At 44.1% G+C, this 25539-nt stretch overlaps 3 protein-coding genes across 6 annotated transcripts in view; 2 read left to right on the top strand and 1 right to left on the bottom strand.

Annotated features, from left to right (window-relative positions):
• MRPS18A (mitochondrial ribosomal protein S18A) overlaps positions 1 to 4459 on the top strand; it is a 20490-nt gene extending 16031 nt beyond the window's left edge. The window contains exon 6 of one of the 3 annotated variants that reach the window (XM_065679959.1): positions 3891 to 4459. In XM_065679959.1, the coding sequence (XP_065536031.1) occupies positions 3891 to 4035 (145 nt within the window). In that variant the 3' untranslated portion in view covers positions 4036 to 4459. Of the gene's footprint in view, positions 1 to 1059; positions 1238 to 3890 lie in introns of those variants that run through there. The other 2 variants (XM_065679960.1, XM_065679958.1) reach the window with 2 other exon arrangements.
• Positions 1 to 25539, top strand: part of GTPBP2 (GTP binding protein 2) — a 220971-nt gene that overhangs the window by 141866 nt on the left and 53566 nt on the right. The gene's annotated exons all lie outside the window — the stretch shown is intronic.
• RSPH9 (radial spoke head component 9) lies at positions 2882 to 25539 on the bottom strand. 2 transcript variants are annotated; one of them, XM_065679956.1, is made up of 6 exons: positions 25233 to 25539; positions 24830 to 24992; positions 24123 to 24252; positions 23414 to 23560; positions 5771 to 5945; positions 2882 to 3328 (listed from the first exon to the last, which is right to left on the bottom strand). In XM_065679956.1, the coding sequence occupies exons 1-5, from the start codon at positions 25457 to 25459 to the stop codon at positions 5785 to 5787; spliced, it is 828 nt and encodes a 275-aa protein (XP_065536028.1). In that variant the 5' UTR covers positions 25460 to 25539; the 3' UTR covers positions 2882 to 3328; positions 5771 to 5784. The 2 variants fall into 2 exon arrangements, with proteins under 2 accessions (XP_065536028.1, XP_065536027.1); XM_065679955.1 differs by lacking the exon at positions 2882 to 3328 and having other exon boundaries at positions 5682 to 5945; positions 25233 to 25538.

Here is a 25539-nt window from a genome sequence, read left to right as displayed (position 1 = left end):
GCTGCAGGTCAAACTTCTATCCTTGCTTTCAGGAACAGAAACCTGAATAGCTCAGCAGTTTTCTTCCCAGCATGGAAGCTGTTGCATGGTTAGTGTGGACTAACACTCTATCCAGAACAGTCGCTGAGTTCAAGCCAGCATTTAGATGCTCTCTTCATGTGAAAATAGCACTCACTTTCTTTTGGCAGGTCCAAAATATTGATTAAAGCAGTTGTTCCCTTTCCAAAAAGGCTAAGGGATATTACAGGTTCCCTGAGTCTGGGCTCTGTCAGCAAGATGTGCTGGAGTACTTATTATGGAGTACTTGATTTTGAGTGCTCAGTTGCCACTGCATTTTCAGCTTCCTGCTGGAAGAACAGAACTTGGCAGGGACAGTATCCAAGTCAATCCCTCCTCCATCACCTAAACTGAAGAAGTTGCTGTGTGTTAGGAGAGAGGCAGTTCCATATAAACTCCTCATGAATTACAAAGTTCTCGGGCTCTGTGGAAACCTCTCGTCCCTAGGAGCAGAATCTGGTTTCACTGCTATCAGTGTTTCACTCCAGCAACATGTGGTTTCTCTCATCTGCATGGAAACTGTGCATAGCATGTGAATTCAAAGCAAAGAGCCAGAGCGGCTGCAGGTGAGCAAAGCCAAGAGGTGTCATGGGAAGAGATGTGGCAAGGAAGAGGCAGTCTTGCCAGCACTTTGATCAAGTGCTTCCTGCAGTCTGTAGCCCTCAGCCTTCTGCTCTGAATCCAAACAAAAGCCAGATTGAGAAAGTTCAGTGAGGGTTCATTAGTTCAGCCTTGAACTGCACCAACATGGCCTTTGCTTGGGCTGTGTGCAGGACTGCAGTTACCCCGTGGGTAGGTCATTTCCCTTGCCAAGCACATGGAAGCACTATGCCTACTACTAGGGGTTGAGTGGCAGCCTCTGAGTGGGAAGGCTTTGGGGCCCTCCTGCATGCTGAATAAATGGACTTGGACATGCCACAGAGATTATAGGAAACTGCAGTGACTGCAGGTGACTAAACACAGTTGTTTCCATCCTACTTATATCTTGCCTTTTCCCATCAGGGAAATCCTACCAGGATTCCGATCCCTGGTAAAGCATGGATTCCTATGCTTTATCCAAACTACTCATTTGTGCAGCTGGAGTCTAGGATTCTGGTTATTGCCCGGGATCCTGCGGTACTCAATGGGACAAGCAGAACCCAGAGGTGAGCTGCTGGTCCCCTAGATGGGCAGTTCTGTCCCTCTTTGCACAGAGTGAGAGCTCTGTACACTGAGATAGCAGGTTAGGAGACTGTGGACCAGCTGCATTTGGCATCCGCATGGAGGCTCTGTCCTCAGAACCCTCAGCAGGTTAATCAAATTCAGACCATCTGCCAGGGTGTGTTTGTAGGTGATTGTAAAAACTCCCCAGGACAAACAGTGTGGTTGGATACAATGGAAGGCTGGGTGGCTTGGCTAGAAAAAGGGGTACACTACCTTACATGTACAGCAGAGTGTGCAGAAAAGGCCTGTGTGCTGTGCTTCAAAGCTTTTATATGTGAGTTTTGTGGATTGTTTTTACTCTCAGGAAAAAAATGAAATAAATCTGTGACACAGTAGGAACTGGGGTTAGTCAAAGAGGAAAGGAACTTTGTAGACTGACTGCTCCCAGGCGTGAGGCTTTTGCTACTGCTGAATCAAGGTAAAAGAAAATTTAGAAAAAAGGGAAGAAAAAAGAGGCAGCAAACAAAATAGGACAAGTTTGAATCTGGGACAAAGCAAGTATTAAAAGCACTAAAAGCAAATGTGCTTCAGGAAGGGAAAGCATCCAAATGTCTGTTTCAGCTAACAATGAAAAGCCCCAGCCTGCAGTCCCCAAAGGAAGCCAAAAGCCTGGACCAGAGGGCTGGATTAGACCTGCTCAAAAGAGAAATAACAAAAGCTTTAAAATCAGGCCATTACTAAATCCTCCTTCCGATGCAGAATTGGGGTGTGCACTTCCAGCCCCCACACAGAAACAGAGGGATTTCTTAAAAAGCCACTGTCTGTCTAAACCTGCACACAGCATTGATGTGTATCTGACATTCACACATTCACTTCTCTCCCAGTGAGATCATTTAGTATCATGGGAGCACTTTCCCGTAAGCGTGTGGACATGTGACCAGAACTGCACTTGGCACATTGATATATTAAAACAATTTGAGGTTTTTTTCCTCCTTTGCTCTAAGTTCAGTTTTGCAATACCAAAACTTGCGCTGCGGACCTCTCTCTGCAGCAAGGGTAACATGAAAAGAAGGACCTAGCCCCATGTGCCCGTCTAATACCCCTACAGGTTCTCCCAGAGGAGCTTTGCCATGGTTCTTTGCCAGATTCCAAACGGGGACCTGTGTCTGGTCTCTGCACTCCCCTTGCATGTGAAATCAGAGACAGGAGAGTCTCTCCTGCTTCCTGTCCTGGTGGTGTTATGTAAGGGATTCCACTAATGCACTAGCATAACATTAAAGGTCAAAAGGGACTAATTTAATGGATGCATAGGAGATCAAGTGGCTGGATCTTGCTGTATACCAGATCTTACCCCCCCTCACTGTTGCTTCTAGATGTTTTAACTGCCATAAACACCAAAAAGCAAAAGCAAAGCATTTCAGAAGTGGCTTTATTTCTATGGCAGGAACCTCCAAACGTGATTCATTTTTCAATCTGCATTGTCTGGGATCGCTGGGGAAGGAGAGTGCTAGGGGAGTGGGCTGCTGTTATATAGTCTGTAGCTGCCTGGCATAGCAAGCTTTCTCTGTAGCTCTCAGGAATGTGCCTGATGCATTCAAACAAATGCATTACATGGTCTCTGTCCAAAGTTCTTAATATCTCAAATTTGCACAATGCAAATAAAAGGTAACAGAGCTGTTTGGGGAGAGGATGACTGATGGAGGTTACATTAACACCATGGGATTACTCAACAGAGGCATGCAAACATCCCTGGACAAAGTTTATCAGTCTGTTCCAAATTCTAATTTGTTGGAGCATTGTTTGTGCAGATTATGCTAGGGTTTTACTTTGGATCTTTATTGTCTCAAAGACTCCTCTTTCTCTAAGGACCTCTATTCCCCTCTCTACTGGTAGCAAAAGATTTAAAGCTTAACAAAACTCCAGGCCACCCAGCCACAGGGCAAGATTTCCAGTAACTGATTCTGGATCTGAAATCCCCTGCCTGTTTGCAAAGCCAAGTCTAAAACTTCAGATGGTAAAAGCAGAGGATATTTGCCAGACGTTGCTCTTCCCAGAGATTTGTAGTTGTGGTGATAATTCCATTCTAGTACCTCTTACACTGTAGGTCCTGACTTCCTGCACCAGCAAGCTGCAATAGTATTGTACAGAAAATACCGAAGCAAATTTAGACATATGGAAATACAAGACTAGGCCAGAAATCCATTGCATGCAGAGAAATAACCAGTTATCCAACAAACGTAAAAATTAATCCCTTTTTAGAGACCTTTTTTCTCACAGCGCTTAGCCTTTGTAATTAGTTTACCTTATTGAGGCCAGCTGTTGAAATAGCACCTCCCATAGAGGCTGGATGCACGCAGGCTTGGACTTAGTTGTAATGAAGGGATTTGGCACTCCAGTTTAGCTACAGGTAGACGCTTGCCAGCAGACTGGAGACTACACCTGATTTGTTTTGTGAGGCTGGAAGTAAACCCTGTGTTGGTGAGTGCAACACAGAAGTCCAGCTTAGAAGTTCCAAATCAAAGATTCCTTTCCAGTGGTCCCTTCTGAATGGAGGGAGTTCTGCTCACAGTTATTCTTTTTATAAAGAGGCATGTGGGCAGGCAGAGGCAACAATGCCTGCTCCTGCTTTAGTCAGAACCTTCTCTCAGTGATCAGTCTCAAACTGAAATGTGTTTGTGTTGTTTCGACAGGTATCTGACCCGCTGGTCCATCAGGTCTGCAAAGCCCATCTGGAAGAGGGGCCCCAAGTGGTGCAAAAAGCCCTTCCCAGTCGGACACCCTTTGCTGAAAGATAATGTCACATACACACAAAAGCTTCTCTGTTTAAACCACTAGTGGCCAGAACCAGCATAGTCAGTAAGCACAGCTGTTTTCCGCTGTTCTGCTGTTTTTGCAGGTTTGTCAGTACCTCCAACTTTCTTATTCCAAAACCTTATTGGTATTGTCTGCAGTGTGAATGAGCTGCAGTCTGCTCCTCTAGGAGAATACAATATTCAGCAAAGCAAACTTAATGTTCAGAATGATTTGGAGAAAGGAAGGGGCAAAGGCGCTTACCTCAAAGCCAGAAAGGGTCTGAAGGCTTTTGTTTCATTATGGTACACAGCTGGGTTTGGAAAAGGATGTTTCCTCCTTTTTCCAGCAGTGAACAATGATTCCCCATTAACCTATATTTCAACTCACATTTGCCTCATTTGGGCTTTTGTGCCTGGTTTGTGCTTCACTCCTTGATATAGCAAATACAGAATGTTGACATCCTTGATGACTTGGCTTGTTTTTTCCCCCTCCCCCATTCTATTTACCCTAAGTCTTCCATGTCAGTGATACTGCTGCTTCCTGGGATCATTTGGGGCTGATAATGTGCATCATTTTCCATCCTGTAACTAAAGAGTGGCACCATTTCTCTCCCTGTACAGTACATGTATGCACCATCCACCTACTGACCACTGCTGCTTGAAAAGTGCTACTTATGGCCCTGGTATGAAAGGCTCATTAAATTTATCAGGGTCATGACTGCCTTTGGCTCCTTTCTTTGATAACTGTCTGGGGGCTACAAATCAACACAGCTTTTTTTATGTGCTACTGTACCACTTAGCCTTGTACTGCTTTCATCAGAATCATCTGCCAATACCTGTTGGCATGGACAGGAACAAAAAGTAAGGGTAAACCCTTATTACACAGGAAATCAAATTACATCATAATGGCTCTTTTTAGCCTTTCTTGATGAAAGCAAGCTTTACATTCAGCCCCTTGAGCTGACCAAAATCTTTTTGCTTTGGGAGGCAGAGCCAACGCTTCATTAACTATCATGAGATAAAATCTCTGGCTGACCACCTCTGTTTTATGAAGCTACAGCTCCTCAGAAAGGAAGAGATTTTTCTTTCTCCTACATACAGAAGTTACTATGTCTTCTAGCCCAGGTAGCTCTGCACAATGAGCTTTACAAATAGAAGAGTCACTGGATTAAATCATGCTTTGAGATGAACCTGAATGAGCACCTTTTGCAAAAAGACCAGGTGATGCAAAAAAACAGTTTGGTTTTTTTTTCTACAGTTTAGTGCCATGAGCTGGAAAGATCCCTCTAATTTTGGTGAAACCTAACATCTGAAAACCAAAATACTCTCTTCAATATGCCTTTCTACAGTTCAGGGTTTAGAACAGATCCCTTACAGTATGCATCAGCTTTCCATGCTGACTCAAACTCTATTTCTGTTTGTCATTCATGGGTGGCAGCTGGCATTCATTCATGTTGTCTCCAAATTAGTTTTTGTGTAAGCGTGGTGTCTTTGTAATCAGACAGATGGCCTTGGTTTGATTTCTGACCTCAGGCTTTGCCCATCAGGGAAGAAAATGCCATTTGTTACTATCTAAAGGATCTGCATGACACATTACAGGGAATTCAATCTGGAGTTGAGGGAGGATTGCACACAGTGAAGTCCTACAAAAAGAATCAGGGCCAGAGTCCAAACACAGAAGAATCCTGCTTAAAGTGCAGAGGTTTCACATATTTATTAGAACAAGCACTAAACAAGAATATCCTAAGTATAAAATCTAAATGTTCTTGAATCCTCACCCTGGACAGGAGAGTCACAGCATGAAGGGCAGATCCAGGTTCTTCTCACCATTGCCAAAGTAGATGTAGCCATATTGCTTGGTCATTGGGACGTGGTAGAAGGTCAGTCCGAGCCATAGCAGGCTCCGCAGTACCACCACGGTGCCTCCCTTCTCTAGCTGGACAGTCCAGGAGCCTGTGCGAGAGGATGTGTTAATGAGTTACTAGGAAGCAGGAAGAGGCAGTGCTGCTGGAGCAAGCTGTCTTTAAGCTGAGCAGAGGACTGCCATGGGTTCAGCCTCACCAGTTAACAGTGCACAAGGCTGCACTGGCATTTGTGACACCTGAAAGAAGGAAGCTGGGAGACCAGAAACCTTGATAACTTTTCTTCTTTTGTCAGTTCATCATTATATTTCCATATGTCTGCCTCTAGGTTCACACAGTAGCATATTCCCATAGCTATGATGGTAGTGCCATATGCGTCACAGGAAGGGACCCCTGGAGCTCCTATCTTGTATACTCAAGCCCTAGTTGAAGCTACAGCTATTCTTGGCTGCTTCTGAGTAGGCAGCAGTTACTCTAAGCAGCTCTGTCACCTACTTGGTCTAGCTAATAGCTATAGAGAGCCAACACTAGCTACAGCAATCCTGCATAGGTATGAAATTTCTTCTTAAAATAAACTTGTAGCATCAGTAGTGGGAAGAGAAAGAAGGCACTTTCCTGATCCAGGGAAGACTGGTTTCCCTGATGCAGCAACTGGGAAAGAGGAAGAAGAGAAAGCAGAAAGCAGGATATTTCCTATCTCAGAGAAATTTACAGAAAAGGTTAATTCTCTTCAGTCTTTCTTGGCTCCACCACTGGAGAGGATGTGCGTGGTAGGGGCAAAGGGATTAGTTTCTGCATTAATTTTGCTTTGGCTCTGAAGACGATCTTCAGAGCCAGTGTAAAAATGCAATTTCTCCTGGATGCAAGGAGCTCTGAGCCACTGAGTATTTATTTTGCATCTGACATGACAGCCTGGGAACAATGCCGGAAAGGAGGGAAGGGGGCTGGAGCATCAGCTTGGATTCAATACCCTTGGAGGGCAAGGAGCTGCCAGGAGAGGAAAACGCCAGCTTCAGCACCAAATCAGTAATGCCTAGGGGCTGCATTGTAGGGAAGGTTCCTGCTGAATCTCCATCTTGAGGCAAAAGCCACAGGCACAAATTAAAAGGAAGAAAAAAAAGGCAGTTGGAGCTGTCAGGCTACTACTGGCCTGGATTCAAGTCAGCCTATCTGCACCCTGAGCCAGAATCTGCCAGTTCCAGAGTAAGCAGAAGGCCCATAATGTGTTGGGCCAGTTAGCCAGTATTCATCTTGTAGATAATTTTAGGCTCATCAGTTTATGCTCTGACTCATGCTTACTCATGTCATGGTTAGCCTGGGGAAGGGCTTCTGTGATTGCTGTCAGCTGCCAGTCCTCCCCCTCACTTCCGACTCATGGCCAATTTTACTCACATCCGACAAAGGGCTGAAGAAGTTCCACCACAAGTTCCTACTACAGGTCTCCACAGAACATGGCCTAAGGGTTGACTGCAGCTCCTGCAGCTATTTGGTCTGCCCGCAGCTGTGAGGGAGCACAGGTTGCTTGGTTTGCCTGGCAACCAGGAGGCAGCAGCTAGCTGGGCAGCTGGTGTTGGGGGTAACTTTGGGTTCTTGCATACTCACTCACAGTACACATAGTTTCTTATGTAGTTCATGGCAAACTACAGTAGTTGAGGGCTAGAAGGAGGGGAAACAGGTATGTGGTGGCTGCAGAATCAGAAAGAAACACCACAATTCAAAGCCCTGTAAAACCAAGTGTCACAAGTTGTGCTGCTCACCTGTTTCCTATCTCTTCTCCTTGTATTTCTGTACTTTTCAGAAGTTTGTTGGACAACATTGTTTGCCCTGTCTCTGTCAGCAGCATGTTCCACAGCTTTGTTATGCCATAGCATAAATCCTATGTCATCTTTATCTGTTACCTTTCAAAGTGCCCTCTTCAGTTATGTGCAAATGTGGAACTAAATGGATAGCAAGAATGCCTGCCTTCTGTGACAGTCACTGAGCTGACAAACCAAGTCTGGCTGCAGGACACAAATACAAAAGAGACATTCACAGTCTTTAAAAACTCAGGAGATTTCTGCACTGGAAAGCTTACTTCTGACTCACTCAGCTCCATGTTTCCACTAAAGACAAACAGCTGAAATCACAGTAAAGCAAAGCACTACTCGTACAGGGCAGGACCAGTACAGGTGTGTGCCATCTTTTCACCTTCCTTGCACTCCTGTAACATTCTAGTTAAAACATGAGCTAGTGTCTTCACAAGCAGTGGTTTCACATACAAGGCAACCCCAGTTTCCCATGCAGTCTCTCCAGTGCCTCTCATGGACACAGACTGGATCGGATCTATGTCACACCTGAGTAAAAACACATGCTATGGTTCAGCCACTGGCATTAAAAATTCTGACCTATTGGGTTTCCGACAAAATCTGCATGTTCTTAAGAAACTTCATTACTTCGACAGCGTGGAAGCCCAGATGAAGAATACTTCACTACAAGGCAGATCATCCAGTGGCTGAAGCACTACAGCCATCTGCTGTCAAAGGACAAGCTTTCAAACAGTTTCTTGAACTTTGCCTCTACAAGTTTTCAGTATTTGCTTAGTGGCAGTAGCTAGACTGTGCACAGGGCTGTTGAGCAACAAGTGGCAAGCACATAGGTCTGAATGCAATCGTGACAAATAACTTTTTCCATTTCTCCTTTGAACACTGAACTGACTTTGCTTTAAATGCATGGTTCTTTCAGCTTGAATTTGCAAAGTTATCTGCATGCCCTTCATCCAAATACTGGTGGGTCTTGCTACAGCTTTACACATTGGTTTGCAGAGGGGGGACTGTAAACTTTTGGAAGAGTTTCTCTGACAAAAAGATAATGGAATGAGGAACTCCCATTGTCTTTTAGGACCAGTCCTTCAAGAAGCAAAAGTCTGTCAAGAATAGGACTGTGTCTTGCCTTGTTGGGTGGCAAAAGCCTGTAGGGATTATCTAGTTTGTTAATGCCTCATGACATACTGAAAGCATCCAACAGACTGGGTACACGTGATAGCATGTATATATATGTTGCCATGAACACAGATGAACCCTCTGCCCCAAAGTATTTACAAAGCACAAAAGGAAATGCCTGGAGCATGGCAAGTGGGAAAGGTGAGAGGGAAAGCAGGGATATCAATGCTCTCAGGAACTATGACTGGATTCAGACTTTTTTGTTGGACAAATTTGCAGAGAGGGTAGAGAAAATAAAGTTCAACTTGATAGAATCCCCATACCTATGCTGTGGGACAACAGAGTACACTGATCCATGATCTCCTCAGAACATGTACCCAGTGTCACACAGGCTTATCAATCTCTGTGGAGTATTCAGCAGCAGTTGACTGCTGATCAAAGGAACTTCCCATGCACCTTCACACCTGGCAGAAGTGGACAGATGTAATTGAAGACAGCTCCATTCACTTTTATGCCAGATCTCTGAAGGCTGTGATGTGCAGCTGCTTCATTTCCCTATAGCCTGTCCAAGCTGCAAACTCTCAAAGGGCTCAAATTCATAAATGTGAGATGTTTGGGGAATACTAAGTTGTTATACTTTAAAGTTCTCCTCTGAGCCTTGATTCTCCATCTAATTCTATGCAAATATGGACAATAAAGTTTTGCTGGTGCTGCTTAAGTATTCCTGTGAACTGAGGGCAAAACAAGCAGGTTACTTCAGGGCAATCCCAGCTGGACTGACACAACATGGGTTGAGGATAGGAAACAATTTTAAGAAACTGCCTGAAACTATAATGTCATTTTCACACAGATCCTGTTCGCAGCCAGAATGATGATTAGCCATAGAGCTGCTCTTTATTCTGCAGGGCCAAACAGCAGCAGCAGTACCACCTTTACTAACCAGATCACTGGGCACGGTTCTCTAACCCAGCTATGATGAGTGATTTATTCATGTCCTGGGTTCAGCAGTAGCAGTCATTTCTCTCCTTCTTAGTAGCTGGTGCAGTGCTGTGGTTTTGACTTTCAGCCTGGGAACAGTGCTGATAACACCGATGTTTTTAGTTGGTCCTCAGTAATGTTTACTCTGACCAAGGACTTTCTGAGTCTCATGCTCTGCCAGGGAAGAGGGGAAGCTGCGAGGAAGCAGAGACAGGACACCAGACCCAAACTAGCCAAAGAGGTATTCCATACCACAGCACGTCATGCCCAGTATATAAACTGGGGGCAGTTACTCAGAAGGGCTAGATCACTGCTTGGGTCAGGCTGGGTATCAGTCGGGGGGTGGTGAGCAGTTGTATTCTCTTCCCTTGTTATTTCCCTTATCATTATTATCATTGGTGGTAGCAGTAGTGATTTGTGTTATACCTTAGTTACTAAACTGTTCTTATCTCAACCCGTGGGAGCTGCATTCTTTCCATTCTCCTCCCCATCCCTCCGGGAGCGGGGAGAGGAAGGGGCGGGGGGGGAGTGAGTGAGTGACTGCATGGTTCTGGGTTGCCGGCTGGGCTTAAACCACGACAATTCAGTACACTTTTCCAGACTAGACTCCTGCAACATACAAAACCAATTCAGAAACTGCACTTCATACACAATGCTGGTGTCTGCCTTCTTAGAAGACATCACATTACGGTTCTGGAACCTGTCTGGTTTTCTTGGTCTTTTAAAATAAGAAATTAAGAGTCCATTATCTCAATACTTATTTTCGTAGAAATACAGAACAGTTTGGGTTGGAAGGGACCTTAAAGCTCATCCAGTTCCAACCCCCTGCCACAGGCAGAGACACCTTCCACTAGACCAGGTTGCTCAGAGTCCTGTCCAACCTGCCTTGAACGCTGCCAGGGATGGGGCAGCCACAGCTTCTCTGGGCAACCTGTGCCTCACCATGCTCAGAATAAAGAATTTCTTCCTAATGTCTAACCTAAATCTACCCTAATTTTTTCCTATATCATCTCACCATGTTAGCAGTATTTGAGGAAATTGTATATATAAAAAATAAATTTAAAAAAAAATGAGTATTTGAGCTCATGAGACATGGAGAAAGTTGTTCTCCTTAAAAAATCCAAGACAAGTGTATTCTCTTCCATCACAGCTCAAATTTCACAATCTTCAAACACGATACTTTTTCAGGCCCACCTTTCTTGTAGGAGTTTGAAATAATGATGTTATAAATCACTCCAAAAGTACTTTAATCAGCAGCTAATGAACAGTATGAAATAATAGCTTAAAATTAATATGCCTTCTTTCCTCCTTGAAGAGAAAGTCTTAGAAATGCATTTAACAATACAATTTAAAAAGGGATGAGGAGAGTTGAGAATTACTAATTATGAAAATTAAAAGCTTTTATCTTCTTTTTTTTTTAAAGAACCTTCCCTACTATTGCAAATGGTTCTTGGAGTAAAATCATTGCATAGGTAGCTGTAGGTCTGTATTACTATAACAAAAATGCAGAAGCAGGATGGTGGGTTCAAATTCTTGCCAACATTGGCTCAGAATATCCCATGCCAGTCCCTGTGCTCATCATTGCCCTTGTGTCAAATAACAGGTCTTTTACTGGGAGGCTGGGAAGCTGTAAGAAAGCATCATCAGTCTGTAAGGTACACCAAGACTCCTAGATAAAAGTCATTAGGAAAAACATTATTAGTTGCATTAGAGGGAATAAAAGTAGAACTCGGAGACTGCAAGTAAAAGTTGGCTTTCTTAGAGTTAAATACTGATTTTAACTTGCATCTGCGTGTGAGCTGTAGCCTGTATTGTCTGTACATCAGGCTGCAGAGTTAACTTCGCAATCATGCAAAGCCACTGAGGTACGGGGAACTGGAGGTCATTGCTCTCGTGCTGGAGATTTCTAACAGTAACACTGCTCTGGTGAGGTTTCCATTCTTCAAAATACATTTTTTTTAAGAGCAAGTTAATTCTTAAGCTGCACCCAGCAAACCTAAGGAAGCCAAGCACTGTCTGTGCTGAAACCATTGCCTGTTGCTGCTCCAGAAGGGAAGGGAGGGAGCTGCTGTGTGGGAGGAAAGAGCATGGGAAAAATATCCGCTGGATGAAGATCTGGAGCTTCCTATTCCCTCTTTGGATCGGGCTGCAGCCTCCACCCCTCCAAACACAGGCAGGAATTCTGAGGAGTTCCTTACATCTTTCCCAAACAAGAAAGTGCTTTGAAGATCCTGATGCTCACCCAGTGTTAAACCACTGCCTTTTTTATGGCCCTTCAACAGCTGCCAGGACACCAGGGCTGAATTTCAAAAGTCAATCTCCTTCTCAGCTTCTTCTTCCTTTCCAGTCGCCAATAGAAATCCCTGTCTCATCCCCCATGTCTGTCTCGGCTATGGGCTGAATCTTGTAATCCACAGAGGCAAGAGGGTGCGTGAGATGTTAGCTTTTAAACAAAAGCCTTTTAAGAGGGCTGTTTGCAGAAGAACTTTCCTGCCATAACTGGTCCACTTTCAGTATGACCTCTCATAACACTGCTGCTTTGGAGGTGATTCAGCAATGCCTCATTTCAGTGCAAGCTTGAGAAGAAACAGCTTTAAGAGCTAGACAGCCTGATAGGCTCCATGTCACAAATGCTCACAGAGGGTCATAAAAGTGACATTAGCAATTCCTCTTCAAAGGAGGAAATGTCTCAAGGGAAAAGCAGCTACAGCATGGTTGCACTTACCATTAACACAATATGCTGCCACAAGAGCATGTTATAACGTAACTTGCTGCAGTCAGTCCTGAGAGAGAGTGAAGTATGGAGTAATAGGACAAATATTAACACCCAGAGAGGGGCAACATAACCATTTCCCTTTGCAAAAGCAGCCACTGCTTGGCTGCCTGACCCCAAGCACTTAGCTCTGACAAAGCTACACTGCACCCATGGGATTTAGCTTCTATTTGCCTCCAACAGAAAACCCTACACTGGGAAGAGTTTCCTACTTCTTATTTGCTGTCTGTAGGGAACAAAGACAAATTGCGAAGCACAGCAGCTGTAAGGAAAGGCCACTGTGCTTTGGCTCTCAACAAATTTCGACACACAGACATTTCAAACACAGCCTACCAGCCATAAGGACACATCCATTCTTACGTGGGGCTCACACTCCTTTATGCCACTTACTGGCTGCAAACTAAATCTCTTTCATTTGCTTGACACACCACCTGCACCCCATATGTTAACACTGCTGTCAATATTGCCAATTCCCCATATAACTATTTAATAATAATTAAATAAAAACACAGACTGGTTGCAGGTTCAGTACTGTTTTAAAAAGCCTCCAGAGCCAGGAAAGCACAGCTCACAAACAGTCAGATGCTGCCAAGTGGCTCTTGCCTGGTCCTAACGCCTGCCACATCTTTGACACACAAATACAACCATGCCCAAACCTCGAAGTAAAATGATCTTGCTTCAGAGGCTTTTTCTCTCCATTATCTTCTGCCACTGGGGACACCTCTGCAGCAGAAATAATTAAGATGGGCCTGGGCCTTCTGTTTACACACAAAGTACCTGTTTCCTGCTGACAGGGAAGACTCAGGGACTGCAATGATGAATAGTATTTAGGTGCCTCTGAGTACTGGGTGGAATTCAGGCCATACTTAGACATCTGACAACAGTGCTGCTTAATCCAGTTGAAACAGCCTCTGTCTTCAAACCCTTATTCCCCTCCCTCATCGCTCTTCCATCATAGAGACCACAAAAGTGTTTATTTACTGCTCAGTGAACCAGGTCAGGGAAATGATCTGGCTGAAAAATAGTCTAGCCAAAAATAAAGTTATTTTCCCAGCTGGAATCTGGCTGCACAGCCAGCAATGCCAACACAAAAGAACGGACAATACGCAGACATAAATGAGCAGCAGAGGATGGTAAGGACTGAAAAAGCCAGCACAGAAGTAATACACATTAAATTATAGCCTCCTCCAGTTAGTTTGCCCTTTAGTCGTAAATCCACCTGATAATTAGAATAAAGCTATAATCCTTTTCACTTTTTGTTGTTGTTGTTAAGAAAAAGATGCAGACTTTGCGTGAAAAACACCCAGAACAAAGATTTGGAACAGGGCTGTGCACTGGAGGAAACAGCAAGACAATATGCAATCAGAACTTACGAGGAGTAGGAAAAACTGATTTAAATCCCTGCTATCTAGATTCTGACAACTACAGTACAGACCATTGTATTTAGGGTCTTCTGTAGTACGTTTGGAAATCTCTCAGAGTGGCAATGCACCCTCCTTCCAAAGCACAAGTTTATGCTGGATCTCATCACACTCCATATTTCTTGTTCAGCTGGTCGCTCTGGAAACGTTTTTGGAGCGTGCCACGAGTCACGTAGCATCTACCTGGGGAGCCCCTGCATTAATCCGTCACCTTCGTGGGCTCCTGTGAGCCCATTGGTTGGTAGGAAGAAAAAGAAGGAGTCTCTCGCTCCTCCCTGCTCTGAATGAAAGACGCTTCCTCTAAATCTTGCTACAGGATTTCAGGCTCAATTCAGCTTCTTTGGGGCTTTTGTTACCAAACAAATGTGATGTCTTTGAAAGAAAGATTAACAGTTTGATGAAAGGATGCAAGGGACAGCTTTGTTTAGCCTGCTTCCCCCTAGAGCTTTTGGTCACTGTCACTTTCTTACCCACGGGAGAATATCTGTCTGACTCTCAGAGGAGATTATGGCCACCTTGTAAGATTTTGCCTCTCCTGGTAACAAAGCACCGGCCACTTTGAGGAGGTGATAATGATGAACGGGGGCTGAATTAGGGGCAAAGAACCTCACATTGATCTCTGAATCCTGAGAGAACACAAAGCATTCGATGCTGGGATTCAAAACCCACCAAACACATCCAATTCACTCTCCTGCAGGAGGGACCCGGCTACAAGCCTGTCAGTTTCCCAGTTGTACTTCTTACCTCATCATCAAATTAGCAGGACTAGTTAAAAGGACTTAAAATGAGGAACAGATGGCACAGATTATAAACTGTCCATGTTTTCATACTAAATCAGGTATGAATCCCAAATTACCTGAAGAGTTTACCAGTTTCTGGGAAGACTGTCACACTGAGCATAGTCCCACAGCTGTGTTGATAATGAAGCTAGTTCAGGCCACTAAAGACGGCCAAGCATCTCCCAATGCTTGGGGTAGCCTAACTATCTCTGTACTGCACAACTGCTGTACAAATATACCCATAGATTAACTGTCCTTTTCCTTTTACACAGCCACACACCCCTTCAGGATGCAGAATTCCAATCCATATGATACTTGTGTACAGTAAAACAAGTCAACACCTACTGACTTCCTCCCTGCAAAAGTTCTATGGCCAAAGGGGCAGCAAACAGCAGAGCAAAGCTGTATCTGCAGGGCTGGCACCAATGCCAACTGCTGCACTCCTTACGTGGAGTCCCTTCAGAAATAGGTCACTCCCAGCAAAAGCTGACCTTGTTCGGACTTCAGTGACACACAGACTGCCCTGTGATTTCCCCCACAGGTAATTTTTCATTTCCTAGAGAAAGGGTTAGGCAAAGGCTGACTGATGTGGTGATAAAACTACAACCTCTGGTTCTAAGAGGCTTTACCAGCATTTCCCATCAGTTCAGCAAGAAGTTCATCTCCTTTTCATGTCCAGTGAATCAGGAGCTAAAATGCACACAGGGTAGGCCATGGTTTCTTTTACTAGGAGGACAAAACTTTAAGTACAATCCCTGGAAAGTTGCTACAAAGACGACTCTTCTGTACTCATTTTTTCACTGCAGCAGTCAATTGAGCAAAGGACTACCACAGCTCTCAGATGATGGGCAGCTCTGCTCCAGTATAAACTCATCCAAGGCCTCTGACTAAACAAGACCCCTGAGGTGATACAGACCTAGGACCGAAAAGCAGTGAATGCACTGCTTTATTATCCATAGACACAAAGCCCAAGGAAAACAGACTCCTTTCCAGAAATCAAGGCAGACCATGGACAGCCAGTCAAAAGCTATAATAGTAGCTGGCTCTGGAGCCCTCCTGCTTTGCTGCCATGTGAGAGGTTCCAAGCTGATCTTGAACTCCTGAGCTGGCAGCACCCCAGCTTGTAGGAGAGACAACATCTTGTCTTGCTCCCAGGCAGCTCTCTTGGGTCACTGCAGGAGTGGCCTTAACAGCCTCTAAGGGTTCCCCAGCCCACACATCACTAGCAACAATGAAGAGCATGTCTACTTTTGAAGGATGTAGAAGACATGTTTATGTATTTGTGTATGTCCATTGCATGCTTGTGATCTCTAAGGGTGATAAGAAAGCTATTGAAAAGCTCAGTGACCATTCCAGAAATAGGCTAAGCTTGGAAGGGACAGACTAGCTTCTCCATACCTACAGTTCAGGAGGTCAGTATACCACACACAGTCTGGAAACTCAGGCCATAGCTTCTCCTCAATTTGATGCTGCCCTTCGTGCTTTTCTTTCTCATTTTACCTCTCTGTGGTTTCCTTTTCTGCGCTCAGCACTGACAATGCTGGCACTAGAGTGCGCCCTGCTGGAAGGCAGCAGCTACGGCCTTCCTAGGATTATTTCTAAGGATGGCCGACTTCAGTTTTAACAGAAATTCAGGTACCGATGGTGTAACTAATAACCCACTGAGACAGCTACTGGGTTCGAGTCTCATCATTGAAACCCGACTGTTCTGGTGCACAATAATCCGGTTTACTCCTCCTATATCACTGTTACAAAGCTTATTTGTCAAAACCACTTGTATAAGTGGCATGTAACTCCATGGGATAATGTAGCTCAGTTTCTCAGATTCACTGAGCCTAAAGATTACTTCTTCTAACCAGGAATAAGATAGCTGTGAGCCACATGAAGTATTTCAGTATACATTTTGGCTACCTCTTTTTTTCCTTGCTAACACGAAACAGTGCCCTCTCATTCATTATGGGTCTTTCAGTTTGGATTTCAGTGAGACAGCTTGAAAAGCCTTGTCCCCGTGTGGCTCTTGGCAGGCTAAGAAGTAAAGTGCTCTTGCTCTCAGCTTTCACAGAGCTGGGGAGGTGCTGCTTATTGTTAAGCAACGCAAGGGGAGGGCTCAGGTCACATCTGTGAAATGTTAGTAGAGAAGGGAGGCTGGGTGAAAGTAGGTGGCCAGCACAGCACAGCACTTTGCTGGATTTTGCAAGGCCACTGGGGAGATAGGCAGCCATTTGTCTTAGAGCCCTGATAACGGGCAGACTTGCTCTCTGCTGGCTAGCTGAGGGTTGTAAATACCTCTGCAGACACAGACTCTTCAAATGGCTGTAGACGACGCTGATAGGGGATTAATCGCCTGGAGGTGGGGTCGAAAGGGAGTTAATTAGCTGTGCTAATGCATGGAGATAAAGGGGTTCCTGCCTCCTCACCTTCTTCCTTCCAGCACCTGGGTTTTTGGGTAGCCAAGATGGGGCAACCAAAATGGCTCTCGAGAGTGACCAAAGGAAACTATCTCCCACTTAGAAATGCAACCTCTCCATCTTCAAAGACCCATTAAGTACCAGCTTTTGCTAAAACCGATAAAGAGTGTGCTAATGAAGCTCAGAGGACAGGAGGTTAGTGTTCTAACCCAGGCTACTGTTCAAGTTTACAAAAAAGTTAGTGTCAGAAGTATTCAACCAAGGAAATAGCCACAGATCCCTTTGTCTGTAATGCTGTATAAGGAATGCTCCAAATGCAGTTTGGGGTGAAGAAACAGAGCTACAGACTGAGTGGCTGTCACTCCCTCCATAGTCAAATGGTAAAGAAACTGAAATGCTCTTCTGTCTAGGTACTATAGCCGAATCTTGAAACAGCAAGTAGACAACTCACTATGATCCACCCTGCCACTTTATACATATTTAGAATAATACTATAAAGTTTCCACCAGCATTACAGTCAGCAATTGCATTGAAAGGTCTCAGCTCCCCAGTTTAGCCTTCACAATGGACAATGTTAAGTCAAGAATCTCCTCGGTCCTCCTTTGAGCCCTCATGCATCATAGTCCAGAAAGCAAAGCCTGTGCTTAGAGTCACTGTCACTGACAACGAAGAAGCCCAAGATCACCCTCCATGGCTGTTGTCAAGTTTACAGCCAGGTGTACCAGGAAATCATCTGTTCTGGACTCCTACACACCACTGCCCATTAAACTGAACTCAGTTACTCATGTCTTGGACTAACAACTTATATTTGCATTTGGCTAAAATACAATTCCCAGGAAGACATCCAGCATGATATTAAGATGCCAAGAGACACAGACTCTCCATTGCCCTTGCTAGGCTGGTAATCATTTCACTGTTCAAATTTGTACCTAATTTTTCGCTTTAGTTTTACTAGCTATAATTTTCAGCTGATGATTCCTGTTATGCCTTTTTTCTCTGCTACACGAAATAGATCTTCAGTACCTAATACTTAAACCCCATGGAGTATTTACACAGTCATTCTCCTGCTATTTTCTGCAAGATAAACAGATTGAACTGTTTATGTCTCTTACCAGTCCTTGAATCATTTTGTGGCTCTTTTCTGCAACTGTCCAGTTTTGCAATGTGTAGTAATCCAGTTATGATTCCACTAGCAGTAGATGCCAAGAGTAAAGTCACCTGCCTATTCCCATTCACTACACCCTTGTTTGTTCATCTATAGATCAAATTAGCCTTTAAGTCTCATGATCAGACTGGGAGCTGGTGTTCAGTGGGTTGTGTCTCAATTTCCTTTTTCAGCCATAGCTTCCAAAATACAATTCATACATTGTAGACTTCCAGTCTCTGCTCTTAGATATGTGACTTTGTAGGTAGCTACATCAAAATGTGCTTTCTTTAAGTAAGCCCATTTTACCAGATCTCTGGAGCTGCCCTGCCTTTGTCACTATTTGTCTCTCCACCAATCCCCTACTTCCAGATCACTTAAAAATAGGTTGGAGAATAACAGTACTGGCACTAGTCCCAGTTGAAGCCCCCTCTCACCCCTTCCAGAAACACACTTGTTCAGTGATTTCTGAATCACAACTACTAATCAAGATAAGTCATGGGTAATATTTCTGCAATTATGGGATTTATTAACAATTAACATTGTTAAGTATGCCACAAGTCTCCTGAGATAATGATTTCAGGAGTAACTTACCTGGCTTTGCCATTTTCACTTTTTGACCCACAGTAAAGGTTGTCTAACTCCATCCTCCCTTAGAAAACAGTCTGAAAACTGTCTGAAACAGTATTTTATTTTCTTAATTTGATTCATCTCTTAAATAAATAAACAAATTCTTGAGCATTTCTGCCCGTCCACATTCTTAGCAGCCTTTTTACCATCACCACTTAATGCCAGTTTCCAGTACCATTGCTGGAAATGTCAATGCTTTCTTTTCTTCTCAGTATAGTTAGGGAAAAAAATCCTCCTTACAGTTGTCATTGATTACTCCAGGATATCCCAGCTTCCTTTGTCATTTTTTACTCATTGTAAATTGCAATTTATATCAATCATTTGTTGTTCCCACTTTAATGCATTTCCTTCTATATTGATTTTTACATTCTTTAAAAGTTTAAATTCTTTAAATTTAAATCCTACTCTCATTTAACAGTGAACTGTGATAGGCTTTCAACCAAAAGCAGCTATTTATTGACTGGGAGTCGTGACTTTTGAATAAAGTCTTCTATATAAATCTTATTTCCACTCATATCTTTTCCTATCTACATTTTTCTTTTCCTTTACCTAGGACACACCTCCACTCCTGCATCAGTTTTTAACAGTGCCCTGTTAGGGTCCCATATCTCCATATCAAAGTGATCTGAGTCAGTAATCTGTAACAAACTTTCAGAGTCAGGTTACTGCTTTACTGAACCACAGTTTGAAAGCTCAAAGAACTGAACTCTCCATCCCATTTTACTTCCAAGCTTTCCATTCTACACTAGCACCTTAAGCTTTCTCCCGTCCCCTTCCTTAATCCTTGATGAATTGCCTCATCCAATACCATGGTCACAGTAAAACCATCCTTCCCTCTCCCTTTTCACTTTCCCTATCATGTCAATGCCTGACAAATGACTATTATTTCACATCTACACAACATTAGGTCATCAAGTGAAAATGCTGTGGGCATGCTAGGAATTACTGCTATTTGCTTTGCCATTCCATTATCTGCAAGCACATGTAAAACTGCCACAACTCTAGTTCCTAAAATGCTATTGCCCAGGGTGCTGAACTCCACACAGCAGAAAAGACCACACTGGCAATCTGCCAGGAGCTGAAAGGCTACATCTAATTGTGCATAAAGTTGAGCAGATTGTCTGCTTAGACTAGAGCAAACAAGCTTATCTTTAATGCAGACATATGGCAGCAAAACCTACAGATCCCAGCATGCAATGTTCTGGCCAGCTGGCCATTTGGATCAGAATGAAGCATTACATGATCTGATACTGTGGTTACAGAAGATCAGTATCGCAATCAGTCCATGTTCAAAAAACCACTCCATGTCCAAACTCAAATTCACAAGTTTGGCTCAAAAAGCTGAAGACTTTAAGGGGGATAAACCAACTGAATTTGCTTTTGAGACAGGATTCACATTCTCCCACTTTTCTCTACAATAATTTTTTTTTAATGTGGGGTTTTTAATAAAAGCTAAGTCACAGTCACTTGTCTCTGGGAGCTGAGACATCAAGAAAAAACAGACAGACTCACAGTATGATTAGAGAAGGAGCAGCAACATATTCTGAACTCTTAAAGTGCACAGATAACCCAACAGACACACACACACAATCTGGAACGTGCAATCATGACAGGTACCACTGGTAAAGATAAGAGTGGCAGACAGTTTTGTTACAAAACTCCAGGTTTTCCAATCTTGCACTAAACTCTCCGCTTTTACCATCATTTCCCTTATTCAGCCTGGATTTAACTTCCTTTCTTCCCACCTCTCAGCTGTCATATAAAATGTTCTCTCTGCCTCCAACTTTCCATTCTGTAAGACACCTCTGCTCTCCTATAATGACACACCATACATTTTATGACAGTTACCCCCTTGACAGCCGTCACAGAGGCTCAGTCTCCAATTTATAAAGAAAACTATTCCAACAGAGTTGTTACTTTTAGACAAGTTAAGATTAGCCCTTAATCTCTCAGTCCTGTTCTTCAGGTCTTTTAAGGTGCTTTTAAGGAAATTCTAGCCAGTGCAGGCTAGAAGCATCACTCAGACATCACTCAACCCCAGTCCACTTCATGTGTATTTGTTGAGGGCAGAGACAATTCTGACTTCAGTCACAGTTCTAGATACAATAGATTTGGGAACTCCTACTTCTGCTCTGACAATAATTGTTCAAGAGAAGATCTAGCCAGGAAAGGGAAGAAAAGTTTCAGGTCAAAATGAAGGGATTTGACAGAGCTATGAACAAAATGCAGTGTCTGCTCTGGGTTAGGACCAACACACACTGGCAGAGCTGAAGCAGGGTAATCCAAGAACCAGCAGTTGAGTGCCTTGCAACCAGAATTGAGTGACTTTGGCAGAGCTACTCTGATAAAATCAGCAGAAAGCCTATGTCTGCCCTCTGTTCTTTCACACACACACACATTTTCACAAGTAACCAGTACTTTAGGCAACTTGAATGCTTGTCTAAAGGGAAGGTAGGTTGACCTCTTTAATGTTAGAGCTCCTGTCTGCATGTGATAGAGTGTAATTAGAGAGGCTACATGCTTTGCTGATCCGGTAAAAAGTTCATGTCTTACTTCCTTCACCTGACAAGCTCATTCCGTCAGTCCTCAGGTCCAGTCCAAGAAAGAGCAGGACAGAGCAGCCAGAGCTGCATAGGCACCATGATGAATCTTCTTTGCCATTAAGAAGGACTCCACTTCCCTTGAGCTCAGGTAGTCTTTGAGAGGTAACTTTTTTGAGGAGGCTGAAATGTGCACTAACAACCACAACCTCCCAGGAAGGGGGCAAAGGTTCACAATAACACAGACCTCAGGTGGCCTCAGGGAAGACAAACATGACAACAGCACAGCTGAGCCCCATTTTCTATCTGCCACAGGGTAAAATACAGCTATAAGTCAAATTTGATTTAAAGACTTCAACAAAACCACCATATCCATGTCTAACACACAGCATGACCTGCCAGTTCCCTGGTCCCTTGAACTAGATGTGAAACACTGCAGAATAATATCTGTAATCTTTCAGAGGTGGCTAAAACCAGCTCTGTGATGCAAATCGGCTTTCAGGCACTTAGCCCTTGGTGCCTGTATTCTAGTAGAAACATAGAAAGCACCACAGATTCATCTCCTGTTGCAGTGGCTCTGTAGTTTCAGGCCTCACAAAACCAAAAATCTCTTTACCACAAACCCTAGGAAAAAAGGGAGAGAGAGGGAAATACAAACCATAGCAACACCTGAACTACCATAAGAAACTGCAGCTAAAGTTTTCTTAGGAGTTAACTAGTACTAATCCCCCTTGCAATACTCATTTTTTGAGACAAAAGGGCCAGCTGATTGAGCCAGTGTATGTAAAAATATGAAGTCTCTCCAGACTGCACCTCTGGAAAATGACTGCTGCAAGGACATACCCACTAAGTTGAACAATGGTTTAGATTTTCTTGCTGTTTATGCACTGAACAGCCAAAAATGTTCAGAATGCAGGCAGAAGCTCACTAAGTTCAGTTCAGTCTTAGTTCTTTTTTTTTTTTTTTTTTGCAAAAGGAAAGGCTGGAATATATATATATATGCATGTGTGTGTGTATATATATATGTATATATATATATATGTATGTATGTATGAGAAGCTTTTTACAGCACTGGCAAGGCGCTGTCCTTCCAGCCAATTCCATCTGGCACAGGTCACCTACTATCCTATCTTGCTACTTCAGGATAGGAAAGAAACAGCAAAGCTAAGTTCTGACTGTGTCCCAAGAATCTTTCTAGACAGCAGAATGTGAAAACACTTGGCCCAATTAAAAAAGAAAATTAAAAAAATACAGCAAATCAGCAAAAAAAGCAGTTAGAAGCAAATAACAACTTGTTCCCATCTCTTTAGAGAAAGATTCTGCCAGAGACATCCCTAGAGGAGGCTTTAAATATATTTAACAGTTGTCCAGCAGAACAGTACAGATGTGAACTGAAGATACATTCCAGTATGCACATCTTTCTTTCTCCTGCCACGGTGAGTAATCCTGCTAAAGTACAGATTATTCCACACTGCAGCATTTCTGTCAGAGTTTATCAAAGGAACTTTTGAATTCAGCCTCTCAAAGATATCAGCTTAGTGTTAATGAGAGCCCATTTAGATAAAGAACAGGAATAGTGGGGTGGGACAAGAGGTGTGAATTACTTCAAACCATATAAATTCCCTCTATCAGTGGTGTTCTCTCTCCCCAGAGGAACACCAGCTACCACAGGCTTTACAGAATTGAGGCCAGAATACGGCATTCAGGCAGAAGGAATAACTGCTGGTGTGGTCAGACCTGTGGAAAGGATGTGACAGCCGTAGTACACTTACATCTTACCACTGTAAGCCTTTATAATTACTTTAAAAAGGAATTAAATACAATACGTAGTAAAGGATAAAGTTCCTTTACAGATTTGCATAAGCAAATACCAACTCTACAGTAACCCACACCTCGTTGCCTTGGCATTTCCCAGACTACTCAGACTGCCTTTCATTTCATTTTAATTGTAGATTCTGCTGCCTTTACCTTGTGGGATATCATGCTCCAGAGAGTCTAGAAAGTCAGTGGATGGGTCCAGATCAGCCTTTTCCAGCAGAGTTTTATTCTTCAGATTAACAGGCTCAGTAAAATGGAAATAGGAACTTAATTTTTTTGCCTCCGTGAAAGAAAGACCTGCAAACAGTCATTGGTGACCGTTAATACAGCAATCTAGGCTAACATTCACCGTATCATCAAATACCATATTGTTTCTCTAACACCCACAGCATAGGACAGAATCACAATCTTTCTTCAGTGGACTCCACAGAAGATCAAAGGCTTGCCAGAAACAGGGCAGCAGCACTCCCTGATACTGTGCATTGCAGACCGTGCTAACTGCAGCTCAGAGAAGCAATAGACACTGAATTGAGACCAACCCTCTGTGCCCATTTGCTTGCATCCTGTATCTAGATGGAGAATTCACTGCAGCTATAATTGCTAAACACCGACATAAACTATACCCAGACAAATGGAACTACAGGTTTAATGATTCAGAGCCATTACTAACTCTCCTCCCACCTCCCAGAGTTGAATCATGCACCTGAATATTAGTGGCATTGAATTCTCTCCTCCCGTTCATCTTACCCAAGGAAAAAAATAAGCCTGAAATCAAAACATCAACTAGAGAAAGTCATCTTAATTTACAGCCTTTATGATCAAAGTACAGTTGATCCTGATAAAGAAAATGGGACTTTACCTTCAAAGTTTCTGTTTTCATGCACAGACCCAAGAGGAGTCTTCACAAATGCCCCCCGGGGGATGATACCAACCGCTCGGTCTATCTGTTCTATCGTAGCTACAAGGCGGACCTCCTCCTTGATTGAGATCTTTAAAGTAAAATAGGCAAATTTTAAAGGCAAGGACTAGCCTTGTTGTCATTTCTGAAAATGAACTCGAGGTGACAGTAGAAAAAACAACTGACTCATCAGCTTGGAGCCCAATGGCACTAAGAGTAGGACCTCAAACTGGACATTCTTCTCATGAGATGACAGCAAATGTGGCTAGGAGCAGACAGTCGAGACCCACCAGAGGGCTAACTACCCCTCCCTCCATCCTTTCCTCCCTCTCAATTAAGCTACTTATGACTTGTCTATTCATTTATAAATAGTGGTGCCTGCATCCCTATTAAAGCTTCAGAAACTGCAGTGAGAACCTGTACCAATTGTGCATAGTAAAACATAAGGGAGATATAGTATTTCTGAGCCATGTCTTAACTCCAGGAGTAACTGAAATAAGAATTCAATCAAGAAGCTGTTGCTACACAGTGACAGGAAAGAGAAAATTGGGTATATTTTGCCTGAGCTCAAGCTGCCTATTACAAACAAGGAGGAGGAGCCACTACCTGTCCAGTGTGAGGGGTACAACTGTAGCAAAGACAGTTCAGAAGTGTTTTGCTGTATTTACCTCCTTACCACCTTCAGTCAACTTCTCAGCATCTTCTGCATTTATCTCAGCCAACTCATACGCAAAAGAAGGATCTCCCTGGAAGCGGCCCGTCAGCTGCTCAGCCTGCGTAATCATCTCCTTCGTCACTGGTGGCAGGAGGCTCCATTCCACGCAGTTCAAGCTGCAGCACAAGCATGACACAGGCCTGAGCGCGCGGAAGAACCCTGATTAATGCAACCTTGCCCAGCCCCTCAGGGGACAGAGGGGCCCCCTCCAGAGGAGCTGGGCAGCCTGCCCTGGCTCCCCAGTCCCCTCTCTTCTCCCACCAGCTCCCAGACCGAACCCCCCGGTCCCACTCGCTCCCAGGGAGCTGCTCGTCCCCTGCACGGAGCTGTTGTGAGGCCCGGCCCGACCTCCGCACCTGTACAGGCGGCTGCGGGGCGCGGCGCGGTCGGGGCCCAGCCCCTCGGCGATGTAGTAGGCGCCGCGCACGCCCTGGATGCAGCCCCAGAACCAGACCCGATGGAAGCGGTAGTCGCGCTGCAGGAGCAGCAGCGAGGACCCCAGCACCGCCCGCTTTTCCGGGCTCAGCCCCGCGCCGCCGCCGGCCGCCAGCTCCAGCGCGGCGGGCAGCGATGCTGCGTCCATGGCGGCCCCGCGTCGCCGTTGCCAGGCAACCGTCGGTCGGGTTGGCAGGCTAGGGTCAAAGGTGAGGACGTGCTTCCGCT

The sequence above is a fragment of the Lathamus discolor genome, chromosome 5, assembly GCF_037157495.1.
Source record: "Lathamus discolor isolate bLatDis1 chromosome 5, bLatDis1.hap1, whole genome shotgun sequence".
NCBI lineage: Eukaryota > Metazoa > Chordata > Aves > Psittaciformes > Psittacidae > Lathamus > Lathamus discolor.
Note: the sequence above shows the minus strand (reverse complement) of the source record. Positions and strands in the feature narration are given on the sequence as shown.

Bases quoted from the DNA above. Each gene is read 5' to 3' on its own strand.
- RSPH9 (XM_065679956.1), bottom strand. From the start codon at position 25,459: ATGGACGCAGCATCGCTGCCCGCCGCGCTGGAGCTGGCGGCCGGCGGC. The intron at 23,561-24,122 runs GTAAAGTCCCAT...GACTGTTTGCAG, and splicing joins TGAAAACAGAAACTTTGAAG to GTCTTTCTTTCACGGAGGCA. The intron at 5,946-23,413 runs GTAAAGGCAGCA...CCTCTCGCACAG, and splicing joins GGAGCATGATATCCCACAAG to GCTCCTGGACTGTCCAGCTA.